The sequence below is a fragment of the Watersipora subatra genome, chromosome 10 (genome assembly GCF_963576615.1).
Source record: "Watersipora subatra chromosome 10, tzWatSuba1.1, whole genome shotgun sequence".
In the NCBI taxonomy this organism is placed as follows: Eukaryota; Metazoa; Bryozoa; class Gymnolaemata; order Cheilostomatida; family Watersiporidae; genus Watersipora; species Watersipora subatra.
The window spans coordinates 57,299,507-57,318,221 of NC_088717.1; the positions used below are offsets into that span (position 1 = coordinate 57,299,507).

The 18,715-nt window shown below is 36.5% G+C and overlaps 2 protein-coding genes across 2 annotated transcripts; both read left to right on the forward strand.

Moving 5' to 3' along the window:
- Positions 1-284: 284 nt before the first annotated feature.
- Positions 285-12,232, forward strand: LOC137407251 (polypeptide N-acetylgalactosaminyltransferase 15-like). The gene is made up of 12 exons (XM_068093857.1): positions 285-442; positions 3,206-3,415; positions 3,838-4,009; positions 4,279-4,386; positions 4,935-5,095; positions 6,210-6,375; positions 6,649-6,794; positions 7,035-7,125; positions 8,483-8,606; positions 9,172-9,275; positions 10,476-10,642; positions 11,984-12,232. The coding sequence occupies exons 1-12, from the start codon at positions 285-287 to the stop codon at positions 12,186-12,188; spliced, it is 1,812 nt and encodes a 603-aa protein (XP_067949958.1). The 3' UTR covers positions 12,189-12,232.
- Positions 12,233-13,618: 1,386 nt separating this feature from the next.
- Positions 13,619-18,382, forward strand: LOC137405684 (myosin catalytic light chain LC-1, mantle muscle-like). Its single transcript, XM_068092026.1, has 6 exons — positions 13,619-13,714; positions 13,991-14,018; positions 15,760-15,906; positions 16,666-16,833; positions 17,353-17,439; positions 17,843-18,382. Exons 1-6 carry the CDS (start codon positions 13,712-13,714, stop codon positions 17,878-17,880), a joined length of 471 nt encoding a protein of 156 aa, XP_067948127.1. The 5' UTR covers positions 13,619-13,711; the 3' UTR covers positions 17,881-18,382.
- Positions 18,383-18,715: the final 333 nt, after the last annotated feature.

Here is an 18,715-nt window from a genome sequence, read left to right on the forward strand (position 1 = left end):
ATGTTTTCCTTAAATGTTATTGGCTATTTTTACAAGCTTCTTAACGGTTTTTCCATTTGAAGACATCGATGATCGGAGTAACTCTCAGATGTATTGATTGCTTGTTTGTGGTCCCCAAATTCAATAGGCAAGGCAGCTCCTTTCAGTGATGATAGGCCACGCTTATGAGTGCATTGCCGTAATAAAAGCTACATTGTCACATTCTGAAAAGAAATTATTGCTAATCCGCCGGCTGTTGTGAGAATGGAAAGCCACCGTTTGTCACAACGGAGACACTAGTCTAGATGTTGACACATCAGGCGCAGAGAAATGTTACGAGAACCTTTGTTGGTTTTCTGTTCCTGTGGATTATTGTAACTGTCATAGAGCACCACACTCAGGTAGAATCCGATGAGCAGCACGAAGTGGTTCCTGTCACTGAGGAGCAGGTGCTACCTGTCAGGTGAGTCAGAGGTCTTGAGGTTGAAACTACATACGTATATTCTTAGTCAAGCATATGTGGAACTATGTACTTGGTGTCATTGTAGTGAAATTACAATCATATTCTTTCAATAGTGCACTAAATATAGGCTAGGTAAAGTACAGCAAGGCCTACAAACACTGGCACTCTTCATTGTGCTAGACGCAACGTTTTTGTTAGCAGACAATGCATAGCTGTCCAGTTTATAGTGAGCCCTAGCAAGGATGAGCCACGTTTTGCTTTTTGACTTGTGACCTGATTTAAGGAAACCAATAGGTATGTTTTATTTTAATCTTCTTTGTTTTGGCACTTTTTTTGTATTCCATTCTTATAAATTGCATACTTCAAAATTTTTCAGTATTGCTATGTTAGTCTTGAAGGTGTCATGATTATGATCCAGTTTGCTAAAGCCATGAATAAGCAATTTTGGCTTTCAGCATGCGCAGGCTTTAGGCTATCAATATACCAGTTAGTTTTATATATCCGAGGACTCCATAAGCTCTGGGAATATTTAGCACTGTTCCTTATCCAGACACTCATTTTAGATCAGAAACTGAGGCTAACTCTTTACTAGAGACTTGACATACAACTGTATATGCCAAACCACTGCTCGGGCAATGCTTCCCTGTACTAGCATATATGACAAGCTATGCTCCTGCAAGGCAACTGCATCTTTCCACCAAGCTTATATATACACTAGCAGTATACCCAACGATGCCTGAGATTTCTTTCCATTTCAATCCGATAGCCTGTGGCCGGGTGTTTAAGAAGCAGGTTCTCAGCAACCCAACACAGCTTTGAAGTTAAACAAATCTCAAATCCGAGATGATAAACAAGCATAGTAGAGGAGCAATCATTTTATAAAGATCTATTGAGGAAATTCTATTGATGGCTTTATGGTAGCTCTATTGACATAGCTTTATTGAGGTAGATCTATAGCGAGAGATCTAGTAAGGATAATCAATTGAAGAAGATTACACTGTAAAGGAACCATTGCGGCAGGTACATAACCTTAGACCTATTGTTGAAGGTGTACCACAACAATAGTATTAAAATATTTAAAGATTTTGCAGCGTTCCATTTTTTGGATCAATTAGGTACAAAGGTTTTGGTTCTTGTATTGCCCCTAAGAGCTCCCTTTCAGGCAGAAGTTCAAGCCGACAGCTTTTACAAAGTATTTGATGTATGCCAATAACTCAAATCTTAACTGATGCTTTCCATATTGCCAGTGGTTTGAAAAAGCTTCACATAATGCTAGCTGGTGGTGTTAGGAAAACAACTCCAAGTGTATACCTTAAGCTGGTGCACCAGTAAATCCAGACTAATAGATGACATGCTGATATATGTGGAATAATGTGTAAATGCTCCAGTAGATAAGTAAGCAAACCTCGGTGATTGTTCTCCTGCAAACAAATATGTGTAGCAGATTTTGGTAATGAGAATCACTGTCTCAAGCATCAGAGCCAAGCTACAAGCATGGCCTATCACTGTCTTTAGTTTATCAATTTCTGCACTTAAGGCGCATAAGGATTCCTGATATATCAGACCATAATGGTTGGTCTATAACAAGCTATTAATTGTGAAAACATGTATTGACACATCAAGGTTTAACATGAGAAATTCAAAGAGTAAAAACTGTGCAACAGTTGCCAGACCTTGAAAGTTGTGTTGACTAGTCACTTTGACGGACACACTGCAAGTACATACATACATGTATGTACGTGCATACGTATGTACATACATACACACATGTATGTACATACAAACACACATGTATGTACATACAAGTACTAGCCGGTGTTGTACATGTTGTACAGCCTTTACAACTGTAAAGGTTTTCAAAATTTGTCAAACAACTTTTAAACTTCATATCATGAGAAAAATGTTTTGTGCAGGTCAAATAAATTTAAAAAAATAAACGACTATAAAAATGTCTAGATGTAAATGCAAAATAATTAGCAAGTGATAGCTAAATTAAGTCAGTTTTGCTACGATTACAATAAAGCATGATTTAGTAATGAGACAATTCATACAAACTGAGCAAACAAAATAAAAATCTTGAATATGTTGAATTAATAATAACAGTTCTTGCATAGAAGTTTTTCTGTATAAAAAGGTTACTGTTCCACAAGAAGCTATCCATCAAAACTTTGAATATGATGATACTGGTATTTCTCGATATCGGTACAAATGTAAAAATGAGATATCGTACTGTTTTTGTCTGACCGAACGGAGAGATAATATTGAGGCTGTTCCCATGGAGACAATATAATTGTCTGCATGAGAAGAATTAGCTTTGACCCCAGATATAGTAATTGAACCTTACAAAAAACATTCCTTAACATGGGCATCGTAACGCGTGGCCACATGGGTAAAATAATCAGCATGCGCTATAGCCGGAATAACACACATATCCAGACACATTTTTGAGAAATTTATATATAGATGCGCAGCTGCAGTGTGTCTGTCAAGCACATTGCAGCTGCATATATGCATGTATCTATATGTTATATATATACTTACAGTACATGCATAGACAGACGTACGTACATTTGTATGTATGATATCAACAAATAGGTGGAGAATACCAGGTAATAAAAAGTATTTTTGGGTTTTAGATTTTTTCTAGACATTGAGTATGTATGCTTCCGGCACTTACCTTTCACTAATACTGGCGTACCTTATTGTGGTATAGCTCCAGAACTTTTCAGTATTTTGGAATAGCTGCACTCACCTTTCTTTTAGTTTGAAAGATGCAAGCGATAACCTTGACCTTGAAATTCGACTGCAGAAGTTAAGGTGGGCACTCTATAATGTTTCGCGACCAGATGATGAAAAATATGCTATTAATGAAACGAAAAGTCAGACATTGTCTGTGACAAGAGGCATACCAGACAACAGACCACCAGAGTGCTTACAAAAAATATACAATACATCAAACCTTCCCACAATAAGGTACCTGAACACATTCTTTGTATAGTTTATCATTTCTCTTTAAACCAACTTATCAACTCCATATAGAAATATCCAAGACTAGTGAAAAATACCATAACTCGTGTTATCACCACCGAACCACTCCTCTGGTGCTGCATGGATGAAAAAGGAACATTCAAATCTTTGGTTCTCAAATTTTGGTAGTCATAATGGGTAGGGTAAAGTGAGTCTCTATGTGCACCCTCCATCAAGTGTTATCAGATGCCCTACACTTTCTTTTACAATGTTTACATCATTACTATGCTCTTCACTCTTCCTTGCATACCTACCTTCTTGCTATACTCTACACTTTCACTTGTACTTATGCAGTAATGTTATCCTTGCGCTTGTACTTACCACTCTCACTTGTACACTTACACACTATAATACTATACTTTGTACAGTGTAATCATCCCTGTGTACAATGAGGCACCATCCATGCTTCTCAGGACTATTCACAGTATCCTGACAAGAACTCCTCCATCACTTCTAGCTGATGTCATCCTAGTAGATGACATGAGCACCAATGACAACATGAAACAAGTGCTCACTAACTATGTTGCAGAGCTCCCAAAGGTCAGTTAAAAGATTCATGCAGCATTTGAACAGACTTGATTTTTAACACAATTTTCATTATGTATTAACGAGGCAAACTTAGTAAATGTTTTAGATAATAGTGATGATAATAATAGTGATAAAAAAGAAGGTAAATATACAATATTATTTCAACAGTGTGATTAATGCTGATGCTTAACAATTATTATTTGGAACTGTCATTTTAACGTAAATTCCCATCACCAAGTTTAATAAATGTCACACATTGATGTCACATCGCATTCATTTAGGTGAAAATAATGCGTCTGAAGAAAAAGGCGCATCTCATCAGAGCACGCATGGCAGGAGCGTCTATCGCTAAAGGAGATGTACTGCTATTTCAAGATGGACACACCGAGGTAGTGCTGTCAGCTAAAATTGCTTTCATGCTTTTATAGCTGCTGGCTTGTCGGGTTAGCAAAATTGAATACATAGCTTTATAACAGCATAAACTATATGAACTTATAAACTAGTTCGGAACAGGTTGTGCTTCTTGCTCATCAAGAAACATGGTTTGCACAAGGGAATTTTTTGCTATATTTAAACAGTCATGGCTTACATTTGACATAAGCTACATTATGCCCTATAAATTTTAGGTTAGTCTGTTAGTATACATGTAACCATAGTAACACATGTTTATCGTGCAAGGATATATTTAACAAAATCGGTCAAGTGATGACCATTTAATACAAAAGGGTCCAAGGTTAGCTTTGGTCTTCACATAGGAACTTGAGTAAATACTATGAGTTATGAGCAACTACAAAACCTGATACTATCTGTAACATTCTCCCATAGATATTTAGAGCATGTATTTAGCTTATACCAAAGAAACCTACAAGTCAGTGCTTGTTTACTTGAATATCGTGAGCCCTTCTATATGACAATTGCCGCATTTTGCTTTTTGCAGATGAATGTAGGCTGGGCGGAGCCAGTTCTTGACTATATAAGATCTAATAGAGAAGTAGTAATGCAGCCCACAATAGACGATGTAGATCAATGGACCATAGTCTACCAACCAACACATGACCACAGCATCAAATGGAGGGGAGTGTTCCTTTGGGACATGAGGTTACATACTATTTTTTTCATTTGCACAGTATTCTTTGAGAAGGACTTTCTAGAATGAAAATTTGTTACTCATCTCACAGACCTAGGAAAGACAACATTTTCCTTTCACCGAAGTCTGGGTAAAATAGAAAGCCTCTGACTCGCACAGATTGTTGACATGCCGATAGCTTCTACTTTCCAAAGCTTGGTTACAAGGCTATACCTCTCTGCAAGCTTCTAGTCAAGAAACTTGCTATTGGTGAATTTTAATGCTTCTGAACTCTAATGCTTTTCAAACATAATTACCTCCAGCGAGTTACACTGATTTGTTGAAAGGCCATAGTGGAGTTGTCCACTCACAGTTAACAGTTGATTTGGATGTATAGTAAACCACAACTTGCATACCAACTGACATGCTGTTTATATGTTGAGAAAGAGATCAGTGATGCTGATATCAACAAATTCACAACTTGTATAAAACTCATAGATTGTGACTAGCATGCTCTGTCAGCAGTGACTTCCTTGGGTCTTACAGTAATAGTATGCGCCTGCATGGTGACTAGCATACCAATATATAGGCTGGTTAAAGGTTAAAGGTTAATAGCTGGTTAAAGGTTGGTATGCTAATCATATTCTCCTTTTGTAAATAACTTTCATGTAATATAATTCAGAATAATACTACATGACATAATGCGATGCAATGTGATACGACCGACGCGATGCAATGTTATGCAATGTATTGTTATGCGACGTGCTGTTGCTCGTAATGTTTTACACATTATGTTACTAATGAGATGATAATATACTTCAGCTACTCAACTGCGTTTTTGAACTCGCAATCTTTCAAGTATAGAATTGTTTCATAAAACAAAGTATACAAATTACTGTTAATGATGCCTTTGCTTTATACAGAGAAAGCTCGAGAGGACACATAGGTTTTCTTTGCTAACATTAAAAGCTTTCAACTAAGTTAACTAGCAATGTTACAGCATGAACAATGATGACCAATATTCAAAGATTTGGGAAGTGATTAGCATGCTCACTCATACTGCAGGTATGAATGAACTGGGGAAGTTTTTTGGCTGTGGTAGAGGTGCTGGCATACCATACCAAGGTGCACACATGTACATTGTAGGTATGCATGGAACCAGGTTCCCCGTTACTACAAGTCTTGGCTATCATCAGATGCAGAACCATATCCGTGTCCGGTTCTAGTTGGCTGTTCTATTGCTGTTGACAGGAGTTACTTTTATGAAATAGGAGGTTTTGATACTGGTCTAGACATTTATGGTGGAGAGCAGGTAAGCTCCATATAACATGCAATTTTCTTGCAGTGATAAACTTTTCTTAATCAACCCACCAGTTACCCACCGCTCTCTTCTACAATTTCAGAACTACAGTCTAAAGTCTAAGTTTCTAGGTAAAATCAGTATTTTATGTCCAAACTAATTGACTGTTTCAGATGTTGAATTGAGTCGTATATCCAAAGAGCTATTGTCTATGGAATCTCTACTAGTAAAATATACAAGCTTGTAATGCTCGGGATGACCAAGGTTCTTGTTCTAACGTTCTAGATTGAGCTCTCCTTCAGAACTTGGATGTGTGGAGGCAGGGTTTTTATCCATCCTTGCTCACGCATAGGACATGTCTTCAAACCATGGATGAAATCGGATGTTTATTGGAGAAAGAGAGAGCAGGCAATTGCTAGAAATAGCATCAGGTACAAACATCGCGCCATTGTTCTGCGCGCATGCAAGTTCTTTGGGAGTTGTTTGACCATGTAATGAAGTTTATTTTCTACACTACCTTAAGAAGACAATTCCATGTTTATTTGTAGTAATTAGCAATAAAGTAATTCTGAATGTTTTTTGATAGATTAGCTATTGCGTAGTTTAGTTTACTAGACTAGTTACAATTATAATTATGTGCACTTTTATGCAGTGCTTTTGGGTTTTTACAGACTGGGAGAAAGTTGGATGGGGTCATATGTCAGCTACTACTATGCTTCTAGTAGAATTTATGACTTCAAACAAGTGGAACTTAGCCTAGAGGTAAGCATCTGTTTTTATACACAAAATTTAGGCTTAAAGTTAACATTATTACTGATATTTAACATTCTATCTATCAGTTAACATTGTGACATTGCAGCTCGAGTTGTAACTAGCACAAACAAATTAAAGTTGTTTCTGTTATATATGTATTATACATATATAACAGAAACAACTTTAATTTGTTTGTGTTATATATGTATAATAATGTTAATATGTTGTGTTTGTGTTAATAGTTATGTTTATTTATTGTTATGCTGTGTTTATATTTGTTATTATCAATTATATTTATTTGTATTGTTTATTGTTATTGCTCAGTATAGATAAATATTAAAAACTCGTTTTGACCTTTGTACCAACATAACCTTTCTGAAGTACATTCTGAAGCATTACAAAAAGTACCGTTACATCTGACTTTATTGACTTGACTACAGTGAGTTTGGGTTTTCAAACAATGATGCAAAAGCATACAGATATTTGAGGCAAGCATTCTACATGAACATGTATCTATGTCTGCATTTATATCTGCAGCTGTATGCGTGTCTGTATCTGTGTCTGTACCTTTACCTGTACCTGTACCTGTACCTGTACCTGTACCTGTACCCGTACCTGTACCTGCACCTTTGTCTGTATATGTGTCTGGCTCTGTATTTTTATCAGTATCTGTATCTGTACTTGTTGCCTTATCTGTGTCTGTATCTGTGTCTGTATTTGTATCTGCATCTGTGACTATATCTACAACTATATATTATCTGTATCTGTGTTTGTATCTGTGTCTATACCTGTGTCTGTGACTGTCTGTGACTATATATGCGATTGTGACTATATCTGTGTCTGTGACTATATCTGTGTCTGTGACTGTCTGTGACTATATCTGTGTCTGTGACTAGCCTATATCTATATCTGTGTCTGTGTCTATACCTGTGTCTGTGACTATATTTGTGTTTGTGTCTGTGACTATACCTGTGTCTGTAACTGTCTGTGTCTATATCTGTGTCTGTGTCTATACCTATGTCTGTGACTATATCTGTGTCTGTGACTATTTCTGTGTCTGTGACTATATCTGTGTCTGTGACTATATCTGTGTCTGTGACTATACCTGTGTCTGTGACTATATATGTGTCTGTGTCTATACCTGTGTCTGTGACTGTCTGTGTTCATATCTGTGTCTGTGTCTATACCTGTGTCTGTGACTATATCTGTGGTTGTGTCTATACCTGTGTCTATGTCTGTGACTGTCTGTGACTGTCTGTGTCTATACCTGTGCCTATACCTGTGTCTATGTCTATATCTGTGACTGTGTCTATATCTGTGATTGTAATGACATCTGTTTATACATCTGTGGTTCAATATTTTACAGGAAAAAGCTGGTATTTTAACAAGAAGACAGTTGGCCAGAGAACTAGACTGTAAAGGTTTCAACTGGTACCTGAATAATGTTCTTCCAGAGCTCAAACCTCCTCACATAGACTCTACCTTTTACGGTATTGTATAGATGCATTCTATATTACATGTGTCAAACTCACACAGTGCCAGTTTGTTATAGATGCATTCTATATTCCATGTGTCAAACTCACACAGTGCCAGTTTGTTATAGATGCATTCTATATTACATGTGTCAAACTCACACAGTGATAGTTTGTTATAGATGCATTCTATATTAAATGTTACAAGATTAGAGATACATGTTACTATATTAAAGATACAAAAGTCAAACTTTAAATTACAAGTAAGACATGTTAAAGGTTTACTTATGATTGCTAATGCTAACTAAAGCGGCTTTGTACTGCAGGTTAAGAGTTCAAGAACGTGTTACAAAATCTACTTCTTTTAGTTATTTCTTTTTCTTTAATAATCTAGCTTGTTACGAGTTGGTTATGCATTTCTACCTTTCAGTTATCTAGTTGAACATGTGTCTTTTCTCCAACCTCTTCACACTGTCACAGCTTTATGGTAATACTACTTATTTCTGTTAAATTGAGCATAAAAATTAAAGAATAAGTGAGCATCCATGTACAGTCTTGCATCAGGAGATTTGTAATTTTGTAGGAGAAGTGAGTAATGCTAAATCTTCTCTGTGCCTGGCAATCGCTGATGATGGCTATGTCAGTCTCACTTCAGATTGTTATATCTACTCAAGGTACCGACAAGAGGTTGGTCTTCCAGACAGACCTTGTATAACTGAGTTATTCTAGGGAATAGGAGTTATCCTATCACGGTTGTAGTAGAACATCACTGAGTGTAATCTTTCTGGAGAACAAAGAAGCAAAAAGCGACAAAGAAAAAAGAAGATTTGTTTACTTTGTTGAAAAATTAAGTTTAAAATTGTTTCTATTCATCTTTTAGACATTTACAAAAACTTCAAAATAGTTTGAGAGTTAGTTTTAAAAGCTTTATATCATTATATTTTGAAATAGCATTGAATTATGTTTGCCGGTGCTAATTCTAACATATAAAGTGTTGTGATAAGCACACATTGTCTACATAATCATACTCCCACATTCTTGTCTGCTCAACTGCTGTATAAACCTTTTGAGTACAAATATCAGAATATGGTAAACAAATTAAATGTAAGCAGCTTACCTCTTTAGGATAATATCACTGCCTCAAGTAGTCAGTATGATTGTCTCTAGTAGTTAGTATCACCACCCCTAGTAGTTAGTATCACTACCTCTATTGGTTAGTATCACTACCTCTAGTAGTTAGTATCACTACCTGTAGTAGCTAGTATCACTACCTCTAGTAGTTAGTATGACTACCTCTAGTAGTTAGTATCACTACCTCTAATAGTTAGTATGACTACCTCTAGTTGTTAGTATTAATACCTCTAGTAGCTAGTATCCCTAACTATTCTAGTAGCTAGTATCACTACCTCTAAGAGCTAGTATCACTACCTCTAGTAGTAAGCATGACTACCTCTAATTGTTAGTCCCAGTATTTTAACTAGTGAGTACTGCTAACTCTATTGATTACACATTTTAAACGGGCTAACAGTTTTCTTCGGATTGGATCGAACTAGATATACACTGAATGTCATTACTCGTAACTCTTATATTAGCGTAATAGAAATAAAACGGCTCTACAATTATTTGAAAGTAAGACTAAAGGAAGGATTAGATATGTCTATGCGTTTTCAAATCTCAGTAAGATACAATATGCAATAAACTAATAAATGATTCTAGTCCTTTGTTTATAGAAGCAAGCGGAGAGCTGTGCATTTTATTTTTAGCTTGGATAATAGTGGTTAAAAAATTCTAAAAATCTTTCTTCACTGCATACTTTTAACTAGATAGATTTGTTTCTCATTAACTGCAACCTATTTGTGATGTAATAAATTTTTATACGCGTTTTAGGCAGAGTTTTCATTTCGCTCAACTGGCCAGCTAATGCGGGGAACGCAGTGCGTGATGGTGGATGATGTCTCTTTGCTCCAGCTCGTCTCTTGTAATGCTCTTCCGCCGAACCATGGTGCCATAGTCTTTCACCAAGTGGGAGAGCTGCTAACTAAAGGAAACATCATGTGAGAGTTGCACCTACACAAATATTTTCGTGTTTTATTTTGAGTAAAACTTATACATTTAACAGCTAATCTTTCTGTACAAATATTTAGTAATTATTGTCCAAGACAGTTATTTTTGTTGGGACAGCTATATAAAGATGATTTTATATGTGTTTGATGTCTATGCATTAGGCCAACTTGCTTCAAGCAAGCAAATTTTGTTGTTCAATCGTTAACCTGGTTTTGAAAAATTTGGCTATTTGTTGAAAGCGATTGGTTGGTCCTGGCAGCAATCTTAAGCCTTATAACTTAATTTTGAATTGCACTTTCAAAACAAGCAATTAATTTGCCTTTCAACATGCAGTAACTAAAAATGTCAAAACTTTAACCTGAAAGCTCCTGTACAATGAATCTGTTAGTTCAGTTCTTTGTCATGATATGGATGGGGTGCCACTGCTTTACAAAAATGGCTACTGCAAACTATAGTTCATCACTTTCAAGCAGTTAAAGCTGTGTTTAGCAGCCAATGAGGAGAGAAAACAAGCTTTCAGCCTTGTTATGTAAATAAATTTGCTTTTGTTAGTATGCAATGCTAGATCTATGGCATATAGCTTGAGCTCGTTTCCATTACTTCTACGGATCAAGGCAAAAGCATCATAAAACACTGCCTATAAGCCTGGTTTCGTAGGAGGCAGGCTGGCTCAAGGGGGTGAAACACGTGTAAAACTTATCCTCTTGGGCTATTTAAAGTTTACTCAAAACTAGAGGGAATTTATTGTCCCACACGGAAGATTTTGAGGCAGGTGTTATAATGTCAAGTTAGCGGACATAAAGCTGCCATTGAATACATGCACAAATGAGTGCTGGTTGCATCTCACGGGTGGCCATGATGGAGGCAGAAAAAAATTCCCAAAACTGGCTTTATTATGTGTAGACAATATTAGTCAGCGACATACGACAGCAATTGTGAGCAGTGTTAGCAGTGACATGCGACAGCAAGTGTGAGCAGTGTTAGCAGTGACATGCGACAGCAAGTGTGAACAATGTTAACAGTGACATGCGACAGCAAATGTGAACGGTGTTAACAGTGACATGCAACAGCAAGTGTGAGCGGTGTTAACAGTGACATGCGACAGCAAGTGTGAGCAATGTTAACAGTGACATGCGACAGCAAGTGTGGGCGGTGTTAACAGTGACATGCGACAGCAAGTGTGAGCGGTGTTAGCAGTGATATGCGACAGCAAGTGTGAGCAGTGTTAGCAGTGACATGCGACAGCAGGGGTGAGCAGTGTTAACATTGACATGCGACAGCAAGTGTGAGCCGTGTCAGCCATACTGTTTTAAACTCTAACCATTTTACAGATATGTAAGAGAAGGAGAAGATGACCAGTGTTTGGAGCAGATCACTAATGTCCTGTCTCCTCACATTGATGAACAAATGCCACAATTTCGAGACTGCGATATAACAGACACCGAGTTTAGTCAATGGCTGATAAACTACCACTTTGAGTATAATCTCGTACCTCCTCCGCTGTTTGACGAAGATGTTAGAATTAGGGCTAACTAGTGTCAGTTCTACTAAGAAAGTTAGTCAATTCGTATAGCCCAGGCACTTTTGATGCTAGTTTTAGTACAATCTAGTCGTGGATGATGAGAAACAGGAGTGATATGTTTAACTAAACTTAACTGCCAATCTACATCTTTGGGTATCTTTTGATATAAGTCCTATAGATGGCTCACTTCTTGTTCTGCATAAAGCATTTGTGCTGCCAACAATATAATTATGTGTCTTTCTAAATTTTCATACAAGGCTTGTCTCTCACTCTAGGGCGTTTCTCTACAACTCATATTATCATTCATCTGTAAGTGAGTTTGGTAGAATTCTGTGCTGTTGGTAGTCATAATAGTTAAAGACACGCCCCTTGATCTCTTGTCATATCACAAAGGATGAGAATAACAAAATTTCTCAGATAAGCCAAAACATAAATGTTATGTTTAAATTTCTGACTCATACATCAGTATCTAGACAGACGGAAGACTTGAGAGTACAAAAATAAGACTAACATTTTGTCAGGAATAATAGTATTGAGAACTAAAAGAGCAAGCAACAATACCCTCCTGAGATATGCTAAATGTCATGTCAACATTTTTTTCTTTACATGATTATAAATTCCCGAGTTTATTTGGAAGCATAAGGGAAAGTAGTTAACAGTTGTTACATTAGCAGTTTAACAAAACACATATAGCGGGATGGTGTTTATAACTAACCTTTAGCATTCATAATATATTTTTAATCTTTTTTTGTAATTCCAAGCTTGGCTACTCAAGCCGACATACATAGAGATGTACTCGTACACATGTGAGTGTGGTACAGTGTGTGTGCTGGGATGAAGAGAACACCTAAACCATGGATGAACGGAGCAATGAGTAATAAAAAAGCGAGTATGTGGTTTGAGTGATTCAGATAGAGGCAGTAGTTGCAGGTGTGTGCGGGTGGGCATGATTTGCTTCTGAATGAGCAATTGCAATACAATAGACCGTAGAGTTGAAGTTTGTATATGATCTCACAGCTCTGCAATACTTCCTTGCAAATAATTATAGCAAGCAGAAGCCTTAGTAACATGAAGCCTGCAGCCCACCCGTTAGATGATATTGGGCTAATAACACTTCAGGTCTAGCTTAATCCCTTTACCTTTTATGGCCTATAGACCTTTACAAGAGAGGGGTGGAGCCTGCTTCTTCTGGGATTAGAAATTAACCCGCTAACAAAATCATCAAAAACTGAAAACTACATTTGAAAACAATAATTATTTGAAGAGACGAGTTAAAATAATTAATAATATTTCTATTAATTTTATTTGTTCTAAGCAGACATCACAGCGCTTCAGCCCTTTGTTCAGGCTGACCAATCAGAAGCACTGTACACAGAGTCAGCCGCTGTTTGCGGACAATTAAAGAATACTTGCGCAAAGCAAGGATTCTATATCTACGATATACATTCCATGACTCTGCCACATTTGTGTAGAAGCATTCGAGTAAGGGAGTCATTGACTGCTCTGTCTATCTTCGCTAGTAATTCCACTCACAGAAATGGTACGTATAGTCAACCATCTTCTCTAACTTTCAATTATAAACTGTATAATAGCCTTAGCTCTTTTGATTTGTATTTCTCCACTATTTCGCATCAAGGTATGTTTTTCTCCATCATACTGGTTTTACATTCGAATACAAACTGAACTTATCTGGGAATTATATTTATGTATCCATCCTATCTACTGTGCTTGTATGTTGTGGTGCCTATGGTCCGTTTCCGTCCCTGTCTCCTTGCAATCAACATGATTGTATGACAAAATGTTATGTGTATTTTAGGCCAAGTTGTCAGGAGACGAAATTGAAGGTAATTAAACTTCTTTGATCTTTTGTATTTTCGCAAGTTGTTTCTACTCGAGTTATGATCTATACTAATACTAGAATAGCTGGCAAAGTTCAAAATACTCGAATACATGTTAGAGACATTTTACCTGCTAGCAGAAAGTCTGACGTGTGCATCTATTTATTATGTTTTATCAATGATATACAGCCCCCCCATATGCATATCTATGTCTATTATCTGTCATTTGGGTTGCTCATAGACTGTATTGTCTAATAGTCTCAAGTGCTAAGAAACAGTCACGGCACATATATGCATTTTTATATGAATAAAACATCAAAGAAATGTTTTACTAGTTTATCAGCTAAATATCAGTTTATCACAGACTTTGGACGGACCTAAACTAAAAATCATGTTTTATTCATAACAGCATTAAATATCTAGTACAGGGGGTATCTACCTATTTGGTCTTTTCCTTTTTAATGATAGTCTTATAGGACAGCATTAAATACCTAATACTAGGGGTATCTACCTATTTGGTCATCTACTTTTTAATGATAGTCTTATAGGGCCAGCATTAAATACCTAATACTAGGGGTATTTACCTATTTGGTCTTTTACTTTTTAATGATAGTCTTATAGGGTCAGCTCCCTCCCGGAAAGACGTTGCATGTTTTACTCATTAACTCGTTCATGAGATGCCGGCCTTGAGGGCATCTATAATAGCTGAAGGGATGCAGGAGTTGACCACGCACTTCAAGCTCATATACTCATTAGCGCTATAGGTTATTATTAATTATACCCACAAACCTTTCCATGCTTAATGGGCAATGAGACTGTACCTGCAGACTGTGTTCTCAAATTTACTCGGCAACATATAGCATGCTGACCATATCATCGATGGTTATGCACTGGAGGTAGCCTCATCCACGGATTAACGGTCTTTGATTACACGGCGTGTTTGATTATGGACGTGCTCGTACAAGCAAAGGCCGCTCAGCAGAGCCTCTCCTATTTACTCACCGCTTGAATTAAGCTTTCCTTATATGGATCAACATGGTCTGCATTAAACAAGCAATAGTGTTGCACATATACCGCATATACATTGTGGAAACGACTCTAAGCTTTGCATAGAATCTATCAAAACATTTTTTTTAGTAGTGTGATAGTATTGGAATTAAAGCCTTTCAAAGATTTCTAAGGCTAGTTACCTTGGTTGGTGGCATTCATGACCTGTCGATGGCTTTACAACTAGACTTATTGTAAAATCAGGTTTTCCCCCTTAAAGGAACAACAATCTTTGCTCTTAAAAGGTGAAAGGCAAAGATGTTTTTATGCCATACGACTACTTGACTATATTATTGTATAAGACAGACATTGTTTTACATAAGGCCTCATCACTGACCATTGGTAATATTATTATCTAGTTATAATCATATCATTCTTATACAATCCTCCGTCTGCCAACTATGCTGCAGCAGATTATTAAAGCAGGACTTTTCCTTACTTCCTATTGGTCAGTGCTTATACATAGCTCACTGATCTTTTGTCCGCTAAGTTTGTTATGAAAAAGTGCGATAGCTCCCCAAGCACCTGCTGCCACTTTCTGAGATGTCATTGAATCATAAAGAGAACAGCAAAAAAGTATTTTGTGGGCAGTAAAATGTTAGCTCTTTCATCATACATTCTATAAAAATTAACGTTTATGTTTCCCTCGAATACAGATTTGATCAAAGAATAATGAATAGCAATTGGCTACTGTTTTCAGAATGCACAGAAGTATTCGATCTTTTTGACTTCTGGGATGGTCGTGATGGCCTGGTAGATGCTGCTAAAGTTGGTGACTTCCTGCGTTGTCTCGGATTGAACCCTACAGAAGAGCAGGTTCTGAAGAGTGGTGGTGTTGGCAAGATGGGTGGGTTCCCCAAACACTTCAGGGATGAAGATAGATTGTGTGAAGAAAAATTGTTAAAAAAGCCATAATTTTCTTATTGCATGACGTTATATGCACTACTACCAGGTTTTTCTAAGATATCATTAGCCATCCTACAGTGTTAAACTAAATGCAAGCAAACCAACAGAGTGAAGAGATGGTCTGGTAAACAGCTTTTATGATCAGAGAAACTTCGAACGATCTAGAGATATTTCTTTCTTAATGTTAGATAAACTATAAAACTCTTCATTGACAATTCATTCTTTTAACAACAAAAATAATTATTTTTGAGGAGGTTTGACAGCGCTTGTTCGTTATTTTTTTCAGCGGTTAGCGAAAACATCAGCAAGCAAATAAATTAATAAAAATTGAACTACACAAAGCTGTATCAGTGCTTTGAATCGTAATATAGAGACAACTTGTACCCGTCTCTGTAGTATGTCAGACTTACTCAAGCTGATAACGCAGTGCTTTTTATCATCTTTGAATCTTTACAAATACCGGCTTGCATTGATAGCATCTTTAAATTCTAGTCTACACCGTAATACCTTGTGTAGTAAACTTTTGCAAGCAATGTCATAATTTGGTAGTTTTTGCTTTGCAGTATGTACTAGATGTTTTCATGGCCTGCGCTAGCTTACTGCAACTAGACATGTAAAATACTCAACAAACAAAGAAACAGGGAGTCAGCGTATGTTCAAGTGTCAGCTCCCATGTGTCAGATGCCAATGTTGTTTTTAGGTGAGAAACAGTATAAATTAGATGAGCTCATGCCTATTTACCAAGAAGTCATGCTTTCTAAGAGCTCGGGAACTGCCGCAGAATTTACTGAAGCCTTCAAAACATTTGACAGGGAAGGACAAGGATTTGTTTCGTCAGCAGAAATTAGACACTGTCTCTCTGCTATGGGTAAGCATTCATTTATTTACTAGGCAAACATTATTTCAACGCAGATCATTTGGTTAAATTCATTGTTACCATCAGAATGAATATGGCATTGCTCTAGATCTCATTATCAGCTCTCAAGTTTTTTTACATATACATGTAGCTATATTGCACCTCATCGTTGTCTGGTGTTGTCACCCATAAAGCAACATCAAACATTGATTGAACAAAGCTTCAAGCATCAACTGCTGCCAACCGATATTGTTTATATAAAATATTTAAAACTTTTTTTATAGTAATTGAATCTTTTAAAGTTTTATTTACCGTATTTTTTTGTAAACCAACGACATGCATAGTTTATCTGTTAATAATTTTGCTAAAGCTGACAGCATATTTTTGGAGTCAGCTCTCCTTGTCAGATTGCCAAAAAACAAGGGAGACAATTTTAAATTGAATGAGAATTATATTGATGAGCAGTAATATGAAGGCTATTGAGGTCTACTCTGTTACAGTGTGTAATGTATGTTAGATATTGTTTAACAGGAGATAGGTTAGAGGATGAAGAGTTGGAGGAGATCCTTAAGTTCACACACACAGAAGAAGATTTAGATGGTAACATCAAATATGGAGGTGAGTACGAGTGTGCTGCCTTTCAGTATTACTAGTTATCAAACTTTCTCTATTTCTCAATTTATATATATCATTTGATTTATAAAATATTTTTGATTCGGAATTTATATTTTAGATATTTTATAGTAACACTAAAACTATATTATTTTCATCATTTTATTTAATTTTTGTTTTTTGTAACCTAGTTCTAAAAATAACTTACCATCTTATGGGTTAGCCAAGAACTGGAAACACTAAAATGTGATGTGTCTAATGTGGCTCTATCAGGATACACCTGGCATATTTGTTTGATATTCTCATATTAACAGCATTATTTCACAACCAAATATTATAGGGAACTGTGCTATGTGCGCCTCGAGTCTGCTACAATAAATTATGTTTGATTTTACAATTAATTTTACAGAGTTTATTGACAAAGTTATGGCTGGACCCGATGCATAAGCTAAACCAAAGAACAGACAACTCTTTATTATCATCCAAGAGCATATTTACATTTGAGCCTATCTCGATCATCAAAATAGGCCTGTCAGCAGCGACGAATGACTTTTACATAAATATCCAGCTTTCCCCAGCTGTACAGGAACGTAGCCTTAGTTTATGGCTGCCAACCAATAATTAGAATGGGTTGGAGTATGTGGTTGTCCACAATCATATCTAGATTACTGTCTCCTGACTATTTTGATTTACTTACCTTTCCTCCCCGTTCTATAATTGAAGTTTAAGATGTTAGCTAGATGTTAGCTGTTGGATGGTATTGCGCTGATTTTCAGGGTGATTGGGGTGGTACCTTCTTGACCCTAACATCTTCTTACACCTTTTTAAACGTCTGAGCTAAGAATGTATCAAGTCTTCATTGTAAAAAGCAATTGTAATGGTTAATCGTGCACTTGTCTCTTTTCATATAAGAATGGAAATAACTAATCACTAATGTAGAGACACTTCATACGTCTGATGCAATTAGAAGGAGTTTGACACTTGAATCACCGATTTAAGAGCTGAGGATTATCTCCTAACATGGATTAACTGGCTTAAAGATCTAGTGGCTCCACTTGCAGGCCAAGCTGAAGTGTGTTACCAATCTAAAATGTTTGCTTGCATAAGTTGTTACCTTATGTAAGCAAACATAACTTTGATTTAAGAGCAAAATAGTTGGCGGTTATGAGATGGCATCTATTCAAACATCAGAGGTTAAGGCAATGAGTATTCTGTCTAAACAGATAATAATTGATAGGATGTTCATTTAGTTTGTTTCACTAAACAACTACAGGTGGTCTAA